Source organism: Haplochromis burtoni, unplaced genomic scaffold, assembly GCF_018398535.1.
Source record: "Haplochromis burtoni strain Fernald_Lab_line unplaced genomic scaffold, NCSU_Asbu1 Contig_452, whole genome shotgun sequence".
In the NCBI taxonomy this organism is placed as follows: domain Eukaryota; kingdom Metazoa; phylum Chordata; class Actinopteri; order Cichliformes; family Cichlidae; genus Haplochromis; species Haplochromis burtoni.
Genome location: NW_024582813.1, coordinates 428,680 through 450,299, shown reverse-complemented (window position 1 = coordinate 450,299; position 21,620 = coordinate 428,680). Strand labels below are relative to the sequence as shown.

Here is a 21,620-nt window from a genome sequence, read left to right as displayed (position 1 = left end):
TGTGTGTCTCAAGTCTATAGCTCAGGGCAGATAACCCAAATTGTTTCACAGGTGTCTAGAGAAAGTTGAAATGTTAAAAGTGCTTCTGTGGGAGAATAAGACCTGCTTTGGAATCAAGTAAATAACTGAAGTTAAAGCACAAATCATAAGTACATATAGCTATTCTGATCAGCTTAAATTAAAACCCAAACAAGAAACTAAACTAAAAATAAATCTAAAGAGTAGATTACTGAGTTTTAGTTTCTGTTAGTTGGGTTAAATGTTTTACATGGTAAACACGAGGGGGGTGTTATCAGGACTTGAAGGTAACATTGAGTCAACTTTCCTCTGAAATTGTTGTTTGTAATATAATCTATAACATCTAATCCCATATTAGTTCCCTTGAAAAATATTCCCAGCTAAAACTGAAAGTAACAAAAAAATAACAAATCAATACATTGTTAAACTGTCAAACTGAAACTGAAATGAAACTATAATAAAGGTTATGCTTCCAACAAAAATAACTTTTAAATGTCATACTGGGTACAGCTTAGCTTACCAATGAGAATATGGGGAAGGAACTAGCTTTCCTCTTTCCGTAGTAATTTTAATAGACTTGTCAACATCTGTAAGCTTCACCAATTACACGAACATCTTTTTAGTTTATTTTGTACAAATACTGAAATGTAAAACTGACGTGTTAGGTTACTCTCACTAGCTGTCATGTTTCTATTATGACGTTTAAAAGCCACTATGTGACCAGCTATTGGTTTCGTGGAGCCATAAGTGACATAATTTTAGACAATTATTATTATTTAGACGATTGCTAAGTTACTGGCCAAGGCCTGTTCAGGGACCACCGGTCGGTAGCAAAAAACACAAAATTCCCCACTGGTTGTAATTTCACAGTTGTAAGTACTTGCTGGTTGTTGCTAGGTGAACCTCATCACAAAGCGGTGCGTGGTGAAAACCTTTTTGTGATCGCTCTGGAAGCTAGCAAGTTGCATGGAAGATACTCAGTTGTCTGCAAACACTTGCCAGCTATATGCTAAGTGGTAGTAAAAGTTTAAAAAATGTGATGCAAACCAGAAGCAGAGAACATTTCACTTCAAGTAAATTCCCTTCAATTTCAATTTTATTTATAGTCACCGGAAGGTTCTTTTTATAGTAAAGACCCTACTATAATACAGAAAAAAAACAACAATCCAACAATAAACCCCTTTGAGCAAGCACTTGGCGATAGGAGCTTGCTCCTGCTGGAGGTTTCTTCCTGTTTAAAGGGAGTTCTTCCTTCCCACTGTCGCCGAGTGCTTGCTCATAGGGTATTGTCTATTTGTTGTGGTTTTTTCTGTATCATTGTAGTCTTTACCTTACAATATGTTGTTGGGATTCAGTGCTATATACATACAGCTAAAATGAATTGAATTGAACTGAAATGAAACCACTAGTGACCAAGGCAACCTCTAGCAAACAAAAAAATAACAAAGAGGTTTTCAGCTACACTAATTACACATTTTTCTCTAGAGACCAAGAGGTTGCCAGGGGTTGGGTAACAAGTCTCTAGACCTGTGTAATAGAGGCTTAACTAGAAATCTTGGTTTGCAAGGTGTATCCATAGACTGCATGGGTGCATTGCATAGACATAGATACCTGCTAATTACTACTAAGTGAGACATAAGAAATACTAGAATTTCTCTCACTGAAACTGGAACAGAAATGTATTGGATAAAGTGAGTTTAAATACCAACACACAGCAAACCAATTTTGACTAATTTTTGGAGGCATCAACATTGATTCAGTGACTTGAATTAGTTAAGGTAAAGCCTAGCGGACAGCTACCAACCTGTCATGCAAAATAGCCATAAGCATGTTTATTTCTAATGGAAAGTTGGGCATTGTAACTTGGAAGACAGACTCAAGCAGCGACTTCATTAACTGCAGTTTTTACCACGTCATGTTGACTTTATTTTACAGCAAGGAAGTTGCAGCTTGGTTTCTATTGATGCCATTATTTCTTGGCTGGATGCAGTGACTTCCTGAAGTTTTCGCTGGTTTCCTGCCTTATAACCTTATAATGACAGGAAGATAGGTTAAACAATTTCTTCAAGGCAGTACCGGGGGGTGAACACAGGTTTAAAACCACAGCACAAGTTAAAAACAGAAGTGAAAATCATGAGGTTTGTCTCCTTTTTTCCTGTTAACCTTTTCAGTCCCAGAACATTTTTTGTTATTTTGTTAATTTTCCTCTCAGCGGTTTAAAATAGCCTAAAATACACCAGTATTTTCCATTGCATTTTTCAGAGTAATCTGAACTTTCTAAACTGATGAATATGATGGAATATATTATAATTGTCTTACACTTGCCTCAAAATTATTACAAAAGGCTATTATTTTGGAACAATTTACTAACTGTTGCTACCTATGTCACTTTTCTAGAAAGTGAACTCTTTTTTTTTTTTGTCAATCTGGAAGTGAAACTCCACAGGTTAAGAAACACTCTCGCGAGTGTCTTTTACAACATGGTGGGATTAACCAGAGCTCTGGGAAAAAACCTACTCAAGCATGGGAAGAACATGCGGGGGCCTCACCTGGATTCAAACACAAGACAGTCTAAACATGCTGCTGTAAACAACTTCTTCAAAGGACTACAGATATATAGGGGAAGTTGTTCAGTTGTGCTAGGTCAGTGGTTCGCAGGCTTTTGTTTGCCTTACCCTACTTCAGACTGAAAAACTTCACACTCAGCACCCCACATTTTTTATCAGTCATAGAAAATGAAGGAAAAACCCTCCAAAGTCAGCAATGTAACATCAACAAAGTCTTGTACTTCCATTGTTCAGTTTAGTTACACTCAGAGTTTTTCCCCTGGTCCTCCACACCTCACCTGCAGTGGCCCCATGACCCACAGTTTAAGAACTTCTTGGTTATTAAGTACATTTGATGAAATTCATGAATAGACTCATTAGTGTTCATTAAATCAAAAATGCAGGTGAAAAAGGAGCAGCTGTTTCTCGGTAGGTACCTCCAATCCAATGCTTTAAGCTGCCGATATGAATACTACATAAATACAGATAAATCTATCATAGTTTGGATTGTTTAATGTTTAGCCTTTAGTACGTTGAATAACATTGCTTCTAAGGGACTCATAATAAAAGTTGCATGTAATAAAAGAATCATTCATATAATAATAATTCATATAAATGAGCTTAAATTGCTTTGTTTTTCCTCCCTTGAACTGCACTTTCGAGCTGTTGTGGTTCTAAGAAGTAGTTGTAATGATAGGAGCTTTTATTTATCTGCGTTTAAACACCACTTTAAGTGTTGGAAATGTAGAGTCTTGTTCTGTTGCCCCGTGGCTGCTGTCAGTCAAAAGCATCACCTCCAGTCCAGACCAGCTTCCTTGGAAACTCTTGGACTATTTCTGTTTGTCTAGGGTTTTTCCAGCCCGAGGTGGCTATTTTGGTCAGATAAATACACTGTTGTTTTGGGAGCAGGGGCTGAGGAGCATGGCACAGATGAGATCACCTCTCAAGACTCCTGAACAGCAAAACAACAGGCAGCAAGACAAGACAAGAACAGAAGTGGAAAATGAAGGCTTGGGAAATTATTGACATCCCCTCCTGGCTTCAGGTTTGCCTGAGGTGAGGAATCGGGAAAGAACCTGCCCCGCAGTCTCCTCATTGAAGAAGTATTTGCAATCACTGAACATATTGCTTTGTGAAACTAAAGAGAGGGAGATGTGTTTGATAGTCGACAATATTTTAAGGTCTTTACCACAAAGCTGATGACTATATTTTGTTATGTGAGTAGTTTGTGTGTGTGTGGCTTTGAGGGCCATGGGAAAATACTGCTCACTACTTTAGAGGAGTTTCTTTCCCCTTGAGAAGGTGGGAGTGTACTGAAGTCTGCTTCGTGTTTGCAGAAATGTTTCGTGCGGCCTCACTGTCTGTCTGTCTGTGAGCATGTCTGTGTTGTGACAATGGCAATGACTTGTGCCCCAGATATCATCTCATCATGGCTACAAATGAGAGTGTGGTGGTGTGTGGGTGTGTGTTGTTATGTACACTCATGTCTGCTTGTATGAAAGAGAGTTTATTGCCAAGTGGTTGTCTGCGGTTCTAGCCAGGTGTGGCAGTAGACGGACGGGTGTTTAGCTTTGCTGCCAGGTACTACACCTATGTGGACAAAAACAGCTGAACACAGTTTAGTGTGTGTGTGTGTGTGTTTTCATTACATTACATTACAAAAGATTCTAGAAAGCTGCCCACTTTCCCTAGTAAAAAGAAAGAAGACATTATTATGTCACAGACCAAGGAAAGTACCAAGTGATAGAGGAGTTCTCCATTTTCTTTCCTTTCTTAATCATGTAATTACTCTCAGATATTTTTTCTGTTGGCCTCTAAACAAAGGGTGTATTTTCTCCATGTTTGCTCAGTTAATTGGTGGCTCTAAATCATGGACTCCCTAAGTGTGGCTGTGCCCACAACGGTCCACTCCTGGGAAGATTATCGCATTTAATACGCCCACGAGCGCAGCAAAGAAAGAAAGTGCATGTCATACTATGAAAGCGCAGAATGAGACAAGGATTTCTTTATAAAATTGAATTGTACCAATGTGACCGTCTTAATCATTTTGAACTTTGACATATACGTCAAAGAATGTACCAGCCACTGCACTTATGGTTAAACCAGTTCAGAAGTTCATTTATCATCATGGACCACCAATTTATGAGCAGAAAAACCAAAGTACACTCCAAGATTCAGTTGCTGCACCTTCAGCAGCAATAGCTCAAAGTAACTGTTTTCTGTATGACTTTATCAGTCTCCCACATCATTGGGGAGTAATTTAGGCTCACTCTTCTTTATAATGTTGATTCACTTCATTGAGGTTTGCAGTCATTTGTTTATGCAAAAGTCATAATATCTCACCACACTACTTCTATTAAGCTGAGGTCTAAACTTTGCAACACCTTGTTTCTTTTCTTTTCCTGTCATTGTGTTGCAGATTTGCTGCCGCGCCCGGCTTCAGTCTTTCCAACTGTCATGAACTTTAAGATTTAACTTAGAGTCTGAGATGTAGCTCTTGAGGGGTTTTTTTTCACCCCAGTCCTGAGCCTGTGGCATTGTGTTAACACACACCTGAATCCTCTAGACCAGCAAACTGCTTTTATAGAGCTTTTCACACTTGTCAATGATCAGTTGATCAAATGGATTTGATTATCAGCACCTGGCTGCTACTTACTCTCTAATTTCCCACTGAAGAAATAAGAGAGTACTTAGTGCATGAAAACTTTCTTTTCACATGACTTTACTTATAAAGTATATGTGTATTTTTTCTGCACAGCTGTAAGTCATATGCTGCCTGGCATGCAGCGATAGAAAACATATATCCCAATGGAGGAAAACGCTCCAGCTGTGAACCTTAAATGAGTGTGGGTATACATTTGTCTGCCTAAATATTATGTTAAATATAATATAGCATAATAACTGAAATAAAAGGTACGCAACATGACCATGTGATATATAACTTAAAGCATCTGTGCTCCCTCTTGATATATGTCTTGTAGTTTCCTGCACAGGAGGTCAGATTAGGCAGAAAAGCGTGCTGGCTTTCATCCTGCAAAATGTGACCAGTTACTGTTATCATACCATAAGTATTGGGACATATTAACTGGCATACTAAATAAAAGAGTGCTATTTTATGTAGCTGTGGTGCTGCAAAGAGTAAGGGTTCGTCTTGCACCGCTGGCTGTGCCTATAAAAGTGTGTGTATCTATATGCAGGCGAGAGAAAGATAAAGATGCTTCAGAGTAATTACATTTTAAGAAAGTCTACAGAATGTCTACTCCCTGTTATCAACACAAGTTAATGTTATTATTTTAGACTTATTATAATTTAATGATTAATAAAAGAAAAGAAAAAAACAGCACACACGTGTTTTTAAGGTGTGTGCACCCTCGTGCATCTGGGGCTCCTTAAAGATTGTGTGGGCGGGCATAGTTATGCGCTAAAAATGAGGTCATCATTGCTGTTGATATATGTGACACACGCTATTACTTACACTCTTGTGATTTCACCAACGTCTCCTCTGACAGCATGAATAATGCATGTCCTCACCGAAAGATGACATCTCCCACTTTCCCCTCCCTCTCATGTGCTGTTTCATAAAGTTTACTTCATCATTACTGACCCATGTCAGCGGGAAATGTGGAGTGTTTGTGTGTAAGTTTGCCCCACTTTTATTTCGAGCTTCTGTGCCCATTATCTTGCCATCTTTTATCCAGTTCAACAAGTTTGCTGTCGGAGGTTTATGAAATTGCACAACAGGAAGTGAAGAAGAACGCGTGCATGTGTCTGACTGAGTGCGAGGGTTTTTTTTTTAAGGTTATGCCACACCCTAGTTTTAAGAAACAATTGACATATGGTGATCAGCTCACTTGTGACACGTTGAGTAACCGTTTCGTCTTAACACAGATGTCAAAATGACTCACCTCAAAAAATATTTCTGTGTTTCATTTGAGTTGAGACAAGTATTGATACCTGCTGTAAAACTACATGTTTGGTATTTCAGAGACATATGCAGTGATTTGCTTGCAGTCTTAGCAAATCTAACTGAACACCAGAGATTAATAGTCATGGATGGGCGGCACATCCTGCTCTCGATGTGCTTTTGACAGCCGAGCTCAGGCATTATTGTCCCTTGAGAAGCTCAAAGCCAAGCCACAGGATGACATCTTCAAAAAGCGAGGTCACCATGGTCAGACCAGAATGGGCAAGAGGAAAAAGGGAAGAGTGAAGGAGGGATGAGGAAAGGGGGTGGGAGAGATGGGAGCGGAAGGGTTGGGGTGATGGGTTAGGGAACGGAGGACAGCCGTTACTGTCAGCATCCATCAGGGAGCCAAGGGGTGACATGGGAGCAGGCAAAAGAGGAAGAATAAACGGAGGAGGAGGAGGAGGAGGGGGGTAGAGGTCGGGCAGGGAGTCGGCCTTCGACTAGTCATCCCTCAGCTCTTGGAGCAGCCTTGTTTGTTCTGCCCTTACCATCTGTTCACAGTGCAGATGTGCAGCCCTCCAGCTGCTGGATTTATCAAGATATTCTTCACAGGGCCATGATAGTTGCTTTGTTTCGCATCCAAATGTATTTAACTAGAAATAATTCAGACATGCTACTGATGTTAACTGGCAACATACCATTTATAGTTGGGAGAGTAGAAAATCAGAATAAATGAAAAATAAAGCAACCAATTCAGACGATTTTGTGGGAGACATGCAATAGCTGGGCTGATTGCTTAATGAGTATAAAAACCAGACTGATTTTTAACACTATCTGCGCCAAACATTCCAGCAATCATTGTTTTCAGATTGTTTTGATATCACGTGATCTTTTCCCCCTACAAGTTATATTTGCACCACCATCTTTGCTGCTGAAGATTTCTCCCTTATTTAAGGATTTTTTCAGTCTCCCATGGTATCAACTTTCTCATGCAAGTGTCAGTGAGATAAGCATATTTGTATTAACCGCTCATTAATATCTAGATTAAAGAAGACATTATCTGTTGGTCACTTTATGACTCAAATATTGTGACGGTAAATACTTAACGAGCCCACTAAACAAATCACATCAGTCTTACTAGTAATATTATCTAGAATCTAGATAATGCACTTACATGTAACACACAACAAATACAGTGGTGCACATTTTTAAAAAAAAACAACACAACTTAGGCTAATCAGTTCAGAAATTTAAACTAATTAATAGTAATAAAGCCTGATCTGAAGGTTATTTCAAACTCTCAGGGCTCACAGGGAGAAAGCCTGATTGGCTTTATGTGCCTGACAAACAGTTAAGGATAGATTTCATTTTCATTTTAAACAGAATAGAAGAAAGAACGACTAGATCCCTTCCATGATTTCTGCAATACTACCTCACAGAACCGCGATCAGCTTAAATGCTAGAAAACTGACAAAAAGTGAGAGCAAGTGGCCGGATTCAGCAAACATGAGTGTCATCAGAGACGTGTTGTGTGTTTTAAAAATAGACAGAAGAAGCAATGTGTATAGTGAAAACAGAGGACTCAGCATAACCCCTTCAGGTGCATAACGGCTCAGAGGGCTGATTTAGAAAGGTATTCACCAGTGACAACAAAAGATAAGCTATTTAAACCAGTCCTGATAAAGATATGCTGTCACTACATGATTAATAGACCATTGAATGGACACCAGTTTTTGGTTTTCACTTCTTTAAAAATAGAATAAACTCTTGTCTGTGATTTGGACAGCTGTACTTGATGATGGAGTGTTTAAGGAAAGTTTTTTGTCTTGTTTTTTACTGTTGACAGCAGTCAGCAGACTTTTAGGTGATTTTTTTAAGGTTTAAACTGCCAGTTCCTAAATCTAATCTCTGCGTCCAAAATCTTTAGGTTAAATTCTACCTCAAATTAAGCTCTGTTAGTTATTTTTGGGGAGTTAAAACCAGTACTGTCAGTTTTTTTGAGAAAAAAGCAAAGTACTTTTATAAAATGGAATATTTTTAAGAACTTCCACCAGTAGATTTTAAAGGGAAACCCCTGCATGACTGGTTATTTAATGTCAGGTGCAATATTAATCCATTGACTTTCTTAACTGCTTATCCAATTCAGGGTTGCAGGAGAACTGCAGCCTGTCCTAGCTGCCATAGAGCAAGGGGTGGCGTACACTCTGGACAGGTCAGTGTACAGCAGGGTTAATACAAAGAGACATGCTCGCATTCACACTTGTGATCAATTTAGGATCATCAGCTAGTCTAGCATGCATGTCTTTGGGCTGTGGGAGGAAGCAGGAGTTCCCGGAGAGAACCCATGCAGCCATCCAACTCTGGATTCAAAGCAGCAACTGTGTGCCTGTGAGGTGTCCGTGCTCTCCACTGCATCGCCATGCCACCCTGCAGTGTCGCAAGAAAATTATCCTTTCCATTCTACTTTGAATCCCTCCCCTTTCTAAAATCTACTCCACCTCACTCTCAATAATAACATGCTCAGGTTGACTTGGATAATAAGCTGCAGTCCGACTGTGGAGACATTGTCTACCCAATTTTCAGACCCTAAAGGGGAAAAAACATGTTTTGTTGCTTCTGGCCACTTCTGAAGAGCTGCAGCCCAGACATAAACATCGATGTGGCCGGGCAGAGGAAGCTCTGAGGCCGCCGCTGCTGCTGCGGATGAAGGTTGGCAGCCAGACGGAGACACTCAGGTGCAAACTCACCAAATTTAAAACACGCTCTGGAAACAGAGTCACTTTGTTGGGGAGCTGTCATTTGGCATGCCAACACTTGAAAAGTGAATCTGTAGCAAGCACACTGGGTGTAGGGATTTCAAACCTTTTCATATCAAAGTCTCTTCACCTCCACCCACAGCTCACCCTTTGCCAAAAGGAAAAAAAAACTGATTCGGATTATACCATGGACCCTGTTTAATTAGATTTTTTAAAAATGATCCTTTGGAAGTACATCTGAGAAGGTTGTTGTTGTTGTTAAATATAAATTGGCAGAGAATTATATAAGTGTCATCTGATGCCAGCAGACTGAAGAACAAGCACCATCAAGAGAATAGTCCACATGTTTATATATTTTGCTTAGGCATTAAGACATGCGTATACTGAATCTGGAATCCTGATATTCAACCCTGGGCCCCCTGGGGTCTCCTGCACCCTGCTGTGATGAAATATTTGTCAGCGTATGTGGGTGACCAGATAATCAGTGTATGTTTTCAAACAGGAGCTAAGCTGGTTTGCTTAGCTTTGCATAAATATTGGAAACGAGAAGCTTGATTGTGTCTGAAGGTAACAAGATCCACCCACGAGCGAGGCACTTTAATTAATACGTTGCATCAAATATTACCTTTGAAAGATAAGAAGACTGTTGACCAGCTGAAAAAAGCGCAATAAGGAAATAAGCTACATGCTGGGTTAAATACACACTTAAGATTCCTGTAGACACATTTAGCAAAGCTTTAAGTCTTTGTCTTAAATCAAGTCTTTGTTCTGCCATTCATCTTGATAACATCACACTGTCAAGCAGACCATTCAGAAACAGTAGGTTCATTCTGTTCTGACAGACGATACTGATAGAGTGGTTCTGTTTAAACAAAGTTGGTACAGAGCAAAAAGATACGAGAGAGACAACCAGTCTGTAACAGACAGGGCTGATAGACAGACACACACAGGGAGAACGAGACAGACGAGTCCTTAAGCACAGAAGCTACCGCTTCACGAGGCAGGGCGTGTAAGACAGGGAGTGCCCCGAAACACACACACACACACACGCACACCAGACAAAAACAAATGTGAAAGTACAGGGTAGAAACGGTACAACAAACACTGACTGCAGTCACATGTGTGTTTACGCAGTTGAAAGAGGACGTTAGACTTTGCTGAGGTAGTAAACGGAGTTTCTGCACAGTTCACTGGAAAATCAAATCAATAAAAATATTGTTGCTGCCATATTAACAACTTGTTTTTAATGTGTGCATGCATTCACGTGTCTGTGTGTGTGTGTTTTACTATCTATTATAATCATGAAGACACTGCAGCTCTAAGTTCTTTCAGTGGCAATAACGTGTATTTAATATTCTCTTTGTATTTAAACAGTTTTTTTATTAGTGTTGTCTTGTGTTGTTTTCATTTAACACAAAAGCGATTTCCTCCCCGAGATTTTGCCAAAATTACAGGAAAGTCTAACAGGACAGGAAACACAAGCAGTCCGGTGGACAGACAGGTTTCCCAAGTACTTGAAAACAAAACACAGACAATGAGTGTCTGTTGTAAGCTGCCACATTTCAAAACCCGTCTTCCTGATCCAGAGTTGCTCTACTGTACTTACAGTATATTTGCTCACACACACCGTTTTTCTGAGCAATGTAAACGTATTACTGACATTTTGGGCGTGCTCACTTTCAGTTTTAGTTTGAAATAAAGCGGTTTAGGAGCTCCGTCTTCTTGTGGTTGGCCTCACTGATCATCCACCCACTCATATTTAATACACCTGCTGGACTTGTGTGTTGTGTTCCCAGGACTAAAGTGTATCGGTGTATCATTCCCGATCGAGTTATAGTGAAAGCTATAAATATAGATGGAATAAATAAGAATTTCCTTTAACTTGAGTGTTTTTATATTTATAGGTTTTGGTATGGGTAAGCTGATGCGAGGAAACTGACTGTGATGAAGCAGAAATTGAAGTAAGTAGGAGGAAGCTTTCACAACTGATGTTCAAGCAATGCTAACTAACAGGAATCTGCAGCATTTCTTGTGTCTGTTGTGGTCTTGTGATCCACATCTGTCATAACAAAGTAAACATTCACAGGTTTCATATTCCAAGAAGCTTATCTTGTGAAAGTTTCCTTTCTTCCCACATTTTTTGTTTCTTTTGCTTTTTTCTGTTTCAGGAACACGCTTCTTTTTCCACAAAGTCCATAAACTGAAACTACACAGTGACAAACACATATAAACAGTGTGAGTACTGAAGTGTGCAAACACACACTACTATGTGGTAAATATAGGCTGATTGTTGGACGGCAGAGCAGCTCTGAGTCTTAGGCTTACTGAGATAGTTTCAGTAAGCCTGCTTGCTGACCTCAGTTCTCCTGGTTCCAGAGAAATGCACACTTCTTTGAAATCCTCCCCCACACTCATGTTTTCACACTTAATGACAGAAGCATCAACCACATTTCCCCTGAAGCCAGCACAAAGACTGGAATGGGTTGACCTTTGTAAAAACTGACTCTGGGAGACTGACAAAAGAGGGCTTCAGTACAAAAGTATAGCCACATGTGGCCGGACAGTTTCTGTGTTTCTTGATGTTCCCTGATATGCAGATACTGCTGGCCTTTGATGCTGGTCAAGTGATAATGAGGGGAATTACAGAATTTTTGGGTCACTGAAACTTCAGTTACACAGACAAACAAACATGTTTGTCTGTGTAACCGTAGTAAGTGCCAGCTCTTTGTAGAAACATCAGATTGTTGCGACATGATGCAGCTCATAAAAAGATTCAGTCTCAATCTCTAACATCACTTTATTAGCATTGTTTTCCAGGTCGTAACTTTTGTGCTGATAACACTTTATGACACGCAGCTTTATACCCTATTTATTTCCACGTGTGTCAAGCTTATTGTGTTGTGTCACTGAACTAATCCCCTCCCGAGGGACTGAGTGAATGTCCCCAGATCAGCAGGATGGGATCCTTGACTTTGGAGAGGAGGCAGAACACTTCGGAGCACCTCTCCATATTGTTCTGTACGTAAGGTCTTCTGCTCCAAAACAGCCGAGAGCGGCACTGAGCTGTGATGAGGGTAGGTCATGGGCCTTCTGCTGTGTCATTGGGTCAGTCATGCAGTTGTATTTTGGTTATGTTCTGCTCATATTTGTCTTTGATCCATCTGAAATAATGAGCAGCAATGCAGAGGCAAGTCTGCACAAAGGCATCTATCTCATAGGTGAGCTCGTATCTGCTTGTTTCTCTAAATTGATTTTAAGCGTCACAGATTTATTAAACAAGGCCCAGACAGGAAGAAGAGGGGAAATGGATCCTGGCAGCCTGGCAAAGCATTACGAGTACTGCAGTACTGTTCAGAAAGCATACATAAAAGTTAAGAAGAATGGCTTTGAGGATAACACTAACTTAAAAACAAGTCCACAAGTGATTGCATGGATTAAACAATATCACTGTTTGTTTCTTGTTTTTGTTATTTACCCATCTCCTTTGCTTCTAAGAAGATCAGACTGAGCCAGCATCAATACGAATCTAAAAATATGAGCGACCAAACAACTCCCACTTCCCACTTTACTGAGGTGACCTTTTGCACTCCTCTTTTCCACCCATAATAAGTCTTTCACTGCCTATAAATCAACCAAGCCACCTAAAATGATTGCTCCTTAGTCTTGTTTTGGCTCTGGGCAACCCATGCACCCAAATCAGTTCCATGTTATTAGATGTTAAAAATGTAGTTTATTAATCCAAAGAGCCGATATAGCTCTGAGGCAACTGTTAGACATGATCGAAATGGTGATTCGTGACGGGAGAAACTGTAGTTAACATCCCTTAGTTTGAAATGTGAAAAATATTGTATCCTCTTGTAGGAGCAAAGCCTGTGTGAGGCTTGCTTAAGTACTTTGACTTTTCTTTTAACTGACTTCTGTGCCTGTGCTGTTTTTTGTTTGCTGCTATCGCCCCCTGCTGGTCACTGTTGGTACAGAATGTACATTTGGCACTTGCAGATAACAGTGTTGTAGCTATATTATAACTATACATGTGTTTTTAGATACTCATTCATTGGTCTGTTGAAACAGTGTATCAAATGTATAATTTTTTGTTGAATTATTGTGTTAATTAATTTAAGCCAATATTATTATTATGAATATATTATAATAAGTAGTAGAAAATGAAAACAATAAGTCATAAATGTGTATGTATTTACTTTTTTAAATAATCAAGATGAATTAGATGAACATAGAAAACTGTGTCACGCATGCATTTTGCTTTCTTTTCAGAATAAACTTTGGTTAAAGTTAAAAGTTTTAAGTTTTACAACTCTAAAATAAAATCTGCTATCTCTCATCGACTATCAAGATGCAGCATGCAGATTACTCTGAGCTCTTCCCTTTTAAAAATGATAGAAATAACAATAATCTTCCACCTGCTTCCGGTTACAGTAATTCAAAATGATCAAACTTAAATAGATTTTTTCTATCTTAGACAAACATGGATTTCCAAAGGTCATCGTATTCCTTTAAACATATCAAAACATAGTGTTATTCATATTTCCTATCCCTCTCTTCCTTTTGATTTTTGAAACTAATTACAGATCATTGTTGAAAGCCAAACTTCAGAAGTTGCATGACAAAATCAGAGTGCTTTATGTACTAAACTAATTTCCAAAAACTGTGGCCGCGAAGGTGCTACTAACTAGTAAGACTGAAAGTCCCACTTCAGTGACTAACTTCACTTCTGAAAGCATGCACTGCATCAAGCCTTATATTTTCAAACCATCGCAAGTTCATGTGAACCTACCAACTGTCCACCTAAGACCCTGTGAGCTCTGACCCCATGCTCACACTGCGAAAACGCTGAGGTTCACTGAAGGACGGCACAGTGAGGAAGGACATTTTGTTTCCTCCCAAGGGAGGTTTGGGGGTGGACACAGCTTTGTTGTGACTGATAGCTGGCTGAGAGCTGCAGAGCTCCAGACTAGAGTGGGCAGCTGGGTGAAAGAGGAGAGCAGAGGGGTGACTCGAGGTGATGGGAATGGAGGAGTATGGTCGAGAAGACTTCTCTCTGGAGGACTTAGGTGGGGGAGGAAGCAGAGACACTGGAGCTCTGGTTGTCTCTCCGCTCTCTCCTTTCCCTTCTTCTTCCCCAATCTGGTGCTCTTCGTTGCACTTACTCTCCACTCTACTCAACTCTTTCCTCTCCTTGATGGCAGGTTGCTCTCCTGGCCTGTCCTGCTCAGACCCAAACTGAATCTCCAGCAAAGGCGTTCTGGCACTCTTCTCATCCCTAAAACTGCACACAGTGCTCTGTGTCTCCTGCCCGAGCCCTGATGGCAGAGACCCCGCTTTACCTATTTTACAGCTGTCCTCGTCTTCATCATCGCTGTTGTACTGGTCAATGCCGGGGGAGTGGCGCAGTCTCTGGAGCTGTGCTGAGGTGCGTCGAAGGGCCCCTCCCATTAGGCCAGTCGGTGATGGGGCTGAGTTGAGAAGGCGGTTGAAGAGAGCCATGTTAGGATGGCGAGTTCCTGACTCTTCCAAGTTCTCAGCAATATCTTCCAGAGGCTGGAAGTGCATCTCCTCTTTAGGAATCCTGTCAAGCGATACAGCAATTTATGTTCCATGTTCAGAGTTGTGTTTTGCGTTTTCAGCCTTCCTCTGGGGAACAGGTTTTACCATTTCTCAGCCCTAACTACGTCAAAGTACTTGATTTAATTTAGGTGCATTACTTTCATTTTCACAACTGAAATTTTCCCACCATGAGGGGGGAATCCAGTTGAAGGTGTCAAAGTCACAAAGGAAGTACACGTACAATGAGAAGGTAATGTAAAACTTACGCCATGTCAAAAGTGGACCCCTGGAACGAGGGCTTACGCAGGACGAAGAGAGTGGCTGCGGTGTAGGGTGGACGGGGATTGGAGTCATTCCAGTAACGGTCTCTCTCCATCATCGGCAAATCTCCATACATCTCATCCACAGCCATCATGGAAACCTACAGAATGAAATGCAAAGAGATGCACACATAATAAGTATCCACAATAAGAAAAAAAGTCCAATTAAAATCAAGCAAGCACAACAGAAACAAATTTTACCTGATGGTCGCTCTCTGCAAACATTTAAAACAGATTACAATAACTGCCACAGTGTCATTATAGTAGGCCAGAGATATGGAGGAGAAATTTAAAAAACAAAACAATGAAGAAGCTGCATTTGATAATGAGGCCACAAAGTTCCTCCCTGAGAAGTTGATTGCTACAAGATCAGAAAAAGAGCATTAAGAAACCTGGAAGTTTCTGTCTATCAGCCAGTTGGTCTCAAAGTCGTCATCATCTTCTCCAAAAGGGTTGATCAGCTGCTCAGCAACCTTCAGAACAAAACATAAAATATGGAAAAAAAAAAAACACAATAACTCTCCATGTGTTAGTTTTTTGTTTTTGTTTTTAGAATCAAACAGGGAATAAATGTGCTGTAAGCCTAAATCTGACCTTGAGCCAGCCTGCATAAAAGAAGAACTGCAGTAGAGTGAAGATGGGCACATAGAGGTCAAGGTCATGACCTGGATAACCTTGACTGGGGTCCAGGAACTGGCGACCAATTAGACACACCAGGAAAAAACTGTACACGGCCAAAGTCACCACCTGAGGGACAGATGGATTTAAGTGGTTTTATGGTTTACTCTGCAGCTTTTCTTTAACCTCTTTTTTATCATTACAATACTAAAATGATCAAAAAGAAGCACTAAAATACACTTATTTTATTTTACATTTACAACAGATTTAAGTGTTTATTAAAGACAGTTTACATGAACATCAACAAATGCAATCTGACTAATCAAAAATTTATTTAATAGCTGCATACAAATACACTGAGCCATATTCCTATACTTATAAACACTAACAAAGTAAAGAAGTCTTTTTGGTTACTTATTTTTGATTGTTGCATTTTTGATCCTATATATCACAAAGCTCTAGAATGCAGCTGTAGTTATAGATTTGTTTTATTAGTTAAAATTATTACTTTTTATAAAAATCACTGTAAAAGCTAAGTACGTCCTTACTGTTTCCATTGGAAATAAGAGGATAAGTAGCAGCTAGGTGTTGCTAATCAAATGCACTTAATGAAAAGGTGGTCAACAAGTGTGACCACCTCTGTACAAGCAGAGGTTTTAGCAGTTTGCCAGTCTGAAGCATTCAGGTAAGTGTTAACACAATGCTGCAATCATTCCAGGAGTGGACATCCCAGCAAATTCATCCCATGGTTAGAGTGTGTTGCGCTCAGACAAATTGCAAGAATTAGACTCTGAACAACATCTCAGACTCTACAGACCTCAGTTAGCGCTCAGTGTTCAAGTTCATGGTAGTACAATTAGAAAAAGACTGAACAAGTATGGTTTGTTTGGAAGCTTCCCCTTGAGAAAGCCTCTCCTCTCTAACAAACATGGCAACATGACTTAAGTTACACCTGAAAGAAACCATAAGACTCCCAGAACAATGTCCGGTGGACATTACACACAGTACCACATTTAATGAAAACCAAGCACAGCATATTAGCATAAGCGCCTCATGTCAGATGTGAAGCACATTGGTGTTTTGGGCTTATTTTCCAGCCACAGGACGTGGGCACCTTCTAATCATTGAGTTGACCATAAACTCCCCTGTGCACCAAATGTTATAGAGTCAAATGTGAAGTCATCTATCTAAAACAACTGAAGCAATGAACATTGAAAGACTGATAAAGTCATACAGAAAATAATTACTTTGAGTTACTGCTGCTAAAAGGTCGATCTACAAGCTACTAAATCACAGGATGTACTTAGTTTTTCACGAGACTGCATAGAGTGCTGTGAAAACTTTTTATTTCAAATGAATGTACATGACTTGTCACTAGGGACTAATTTATTATTTATATTTGAACAATTACAATTTGAGAGATGCAGTCTTTCACCTGTAAGTTTTTGTCACTTCAGCTGGAAGCAATCGCAGTCATTTCTTTGACATCAGTGAATAAAATTGAAACAGATAATATATAAAAGCCTAATGTAAAAAAAATGTTTGTGTGAAAGAAAATCATAGTTTAATTAAAGATGTGTGTAAGTGTTAATAGCAGTGCGATAATAGTCAGCACTTACCTGAGTGTAGACCAGAGGAACACTGATCATGTCATAATGAAACAGCATGCTACACTTCCCTCTGAATGCATTCAGTTCCTGTTCACACACAAATAAAGAAACTAGCTGTCTGTGTGAATGCATATCTAAACCTGCATATCCACCAAAACACAACTTTAATTCTGCTATACCTCCAGCAGTAATTTGAGAGTGTGATTGTCTTTGATTCTGCCCTCGCAGCGAGCCATAGCAGCCAAGTTGGTGAACCAAACACAGGGAATCCAGTACTTGTTATATGGAGAGTGGAGACCCTCAAACTTCTTTCGCTCATCTCTTGTCATGAATCCTGCATGGACCAAAACCGGACTTGTTTATTATGTTCAGTTCAGTTATTCAGTTATTCAGTTTAAATAACAGCAAGAAACTGGGATGAGGATTCATAGACAATAGTCACAAAGAACTGTGTCAGAAAACAAACATAGTCTTCTGATGCTGTTCAAATCTCTGAGAATTGTTTGTGACTCTGTGAAATAACTTCACATTGCAAATCAAAGCAGGAGAGTCATTTGTGTGTGACTGGGCTAAAACACTTTGGGTCACTTCTTGACTACAGCCTGGGAAACATCTGATCACTGATACTCATCATCAGCATCAGCGAGTGAATGGCTATTTTACATTAACAGCTAAGAATAGACCCACACCACTCCCATCACCATCTTCCCTCCTTCACCATCCTTCTTACCAGCCTCTACCACGTGGTCCATGGTGGGGAAACGTTTGAAGACAGCAGTGCTGACAGAGCGGAGGATGAGCAGGGCTGACAGACTGGCGTAGCGCATCATGGTGCGCCTCAGCAGACGGCCTCGCTCGTCGCTCCCCTGGAGGCCGCCTGACAGGACGCACATGAGTCTGTCAGGGAGTGGGATGCTGGTGTACTGGTTCCACCACCTGTTCACCACCAGGGTCACATAGAAACCTGCAAACAGCAGTGGACAGATGATTACTACTGAAGATCTAAGTAACAAACTGGAACTTTTAAAAAACATGAGATCATATGCTATCTTGTGAGGTCCATAAAGGGGCCTAAAGGATGTCAAGTGGTTTGAGTTTACTGTTACAGTGCTGTGAAAAAGTATTTGCCCCCTTCCTGAGTGGCTAATCCAAACCTATCCAGCCCTATGTGAAAAAGTAACCCAACTCATGTTAAATCATGAATTAACTGCGATTAACCACGTTTTTAAAACTTTCACTTTCACTACCCACACCCAGGTCTGATTACCACTAGACCTGCTAAATCAAGAAATCACATAATATAATCTACCCGACAAAGTGAAATAGGATAAAAGATCTTAACAGAAACACATCAGGTCGTGGTCTAAAAATCTAAAGCTGAGAAACAAAGTCATTGATGTCTATTAATCTGAAAAGGATTACACAGGTTTTGGGACTCCAGTGAACCAGAGTGAGAGTCATTATCCACAAATGGAGAACATTTGGAACAGTGGTGAACCTTCCCAGGAGTGGCCATCCTACCAAAACTATTCCTAAAGTGCACTGACAGCTCAACCAGGATCACCAAAGAGCTCAAAATGACATGTAAAGAACAACAACTTAAATAAAAAGAAAAGAAAAAACAACATCTCACAAGGGGTCAAAGGCCAGGGTGAAGAGGTGGGTTTTCAGAAGTGTTTTAAAAACGGGCAGAGAAGAGGCCTGTCTAATCTCTAAAGGCAGATTGTTCCACAGTTTTAGAGCTGCTACGGCAAAAGTACGATCTCCTCTAAGCTTATGCATATAATGCTGTAGCAACTCAGAGAGATAAGATGGGGCTAGGCCATGGAGGCTTTAAATGCAAATAAAATCATTTTAAAATTAATCCTAAAAGAAATGGGCAGCCAGTGAATTAAAATAAAAGACTGGCAAATAAATGGCCTCAATGGAAGAGTTTCAAAGAGAAATTCTCTGCTGACCAAAAACAACACAAAGGCTTTTTTCACATTTGCCAAAAAAGAAAAAAAAAAACAGGACTTTTAGAAAATATTCTGTGGACTGATGAGACAAAAGTTGAACTTTTTGGAAGGTTTAATGATGTAAAACTAACACAGCACTTATTAACAGTCAAATATGGTAGTCATAGTTGCCATTACTTGCGGTACCACGAATTCTGATATCTACTAGAAAATCCTGAAGGAGAATGCTCAGCCATCAGTTCATGTCCTGAAGATCAAACACACTCAGATTATGCACCAGGACAATGATCGGAAACACAGCAGCAATTCCATCTACTCAGGATATCTTTGTCTAATGATAAAATTTGTTTGATGATCTGACAAATATCCAAAACACTAAAAATTACATACTTTTTCACAGCATTGAACATAATGTCTTGTTAAGCCCGATGGATCCCAATAGAGAACCAGTAACCTTGACTAATGACTCACAGGATGCATAAGAATAATTAGGTGATTTACATCCACAAAGTAAAACCAACGAAACATGCAAACAGTGCAAGGACAGATGAACTTCAACAAAAGCTGAGTCTGTAAACTGAAAATCCCTCATGTAGTAAATGCACTAAAGGGGTTTTAAGACCCACAGAAAGATCTGCTATTATCACTGTTAAAAATGTGTAGATCTCTTTTTAAAAACATTATTCTAATATTTGCATAATCAAACCTTCAATTACAAAAAGCAGATATGTAACTCTAGAAGCTACAAACCCATGAAACAAGGGTCTCGATGTCTAGAGCTGAGGATCCCTGACAAAAATCTATAAAACATGAGCCTTGTCCTATTTAGCAAACTATTTCCATTTTCTGGATGCAAACATCAGGAGTAAATCATAAAAGTGAAAAAGATCTGGGAGACAGCAAAAAGGTGATCATTAGCTTACCCAGTACAAAAGACATGGGGATGAGACTGGCATAGTGATTGCAGTAAATTGCCAGCTTTTCGAAATACCTTTTCTGGTCATCATACAGGAAAAATCTAAAAACAACAGAGGAAAAGTTTTCCAAAGTTTAGTATGATGAATGGATCAAAGCACTGATAAAGCAATCCTCCTTTCTCACCTGTAAGTAATACTGATGGCGGTATACATGGCAAAGAAAGCCAGGAATTCTTTATATAACACCTTGTAGATGCTCCCTTTCCAAGCCCAGAGCAGCTTGGAGAAGCCACAGAATCGGGCGTTTGCAACTCTAGCCGTGTATGTGACCGTCATCAGTGACAGAAGATCTACAAGTCTCCAGAATAAAAAAACAAAACAGCTGTTTGGAAGAAACAGCTAAACTCAGGTGAGCCAGAGACAATGAGAACATGATCTCACAAAAAAAGTTTTTATTTCTAGTTATTGATTGTAGTTATTAAAAAAACCAAAAACATCTACTTACCTTTTGTTGTGATTTAGCTTGCTGAAATGTTCAGCGCATCCCCTGTGCGTAATTGGCACCTCTGGATAAGTGAATTCATATTTTCATTTAGTAGTACCGTCTTCCATTTGCCTTGTTCCGTGCTGTTTTTTCAATGAGCTCGGAATCCTGTGATCAAGTGGCTCCGTTAAGTTGAAGCTCATTCGGCTGCGTGGCAGTAATCCTACGTGCCTCCTCAGTGCGTCCAGTGGTCAGTGCGCCCCGGGGTAAATCCCCGAAACGAGAAGGAGGAGCTCGTTAACGCGACCCCCGACCGGGAGAGCGGGGCTAGGTGATGGAACACAAGCGACAGGCCGCAGCGCCGGGGCACCAGGAGCGCACAGGACCGTGCAGTACAGTAGAAAATTATGCAACAATAGCAAGTGAACCATGGCAAAGTTTCGTGTTAAGTGATACGAAAGAAAATCACCCAATTTTCCAGTTACAGATCAGTAATTACTGCGTGCTGCAGCTTAAATAACAAACATCTTAAGATACTCATACCATCTTAAAGGAGCATTTTATGTCAAAGCTTCCTCCACTTTTCTTAAACTTAGTTGTACTGTAATAAGGAGATATCAGTGGAGTGGAGCTCCGCACCTGGATATAGTTTCTGAGACTTTTTTTTAAATCATGTCTCCAAAGTACCCAACACGACTTATCGACCACACTTTAAACTGAGACACTTCTTGGCGTTCATTGATACAATAGTCATTTTGTGTCATTTTTCCTCCCACTTTTGTGTTCTTTTCAGTGGGAGGCTTTTATGTTGCTCCTGAACTGCTTTGTTGGAAGGTTAAATGGGGCTTCATGCTCTGTCGGAGCCGATCTGTACACTGCTCAGTTTGGTGGTCTGTGCGCACGCAAGAATTTGCTTCAGTCCCC

At 40.0% G+C, this 21,620-nt stretch overlaps 1 protein-coding gene across 1 annotated transcript; it reads right to left on the bottom strand.

Moving 5' to 3' along the window:
• Window positions 1-2,026: 2,026 nt before the first annotated feature.
• best2 (bestrophin 2) lies at window positions 2,027-21,562 on the bottom strand. The gene is made up of 9 exons (XM_005946176.3): window positions 20,397-21,562; window positions 20,219-20,313; window positions 18,068-18,301; window positions 17,517-17,671; window positions 17,347-17,424; window positions 15,704-15,856; window positions 15,502-15,582; window positions 15,056-15,210; window positions 2,027-14,811 (listed from the first exon to the last, which is right to left on the bottom strand). Exons 1-9 carry the CDS (start codon window positions 20,546-20,548, stop codon window positions 14,031-14,033), a joined length of 1,884 nt encoding a protein of 627 aa, XP_005946238.1. The 5' UTR covers window positions 20,549-21,562; the 3' UTR covers window positions 2,027-14,030.
• Window positions 21,563-21,620: the final 58 nt, after the last annotated feature.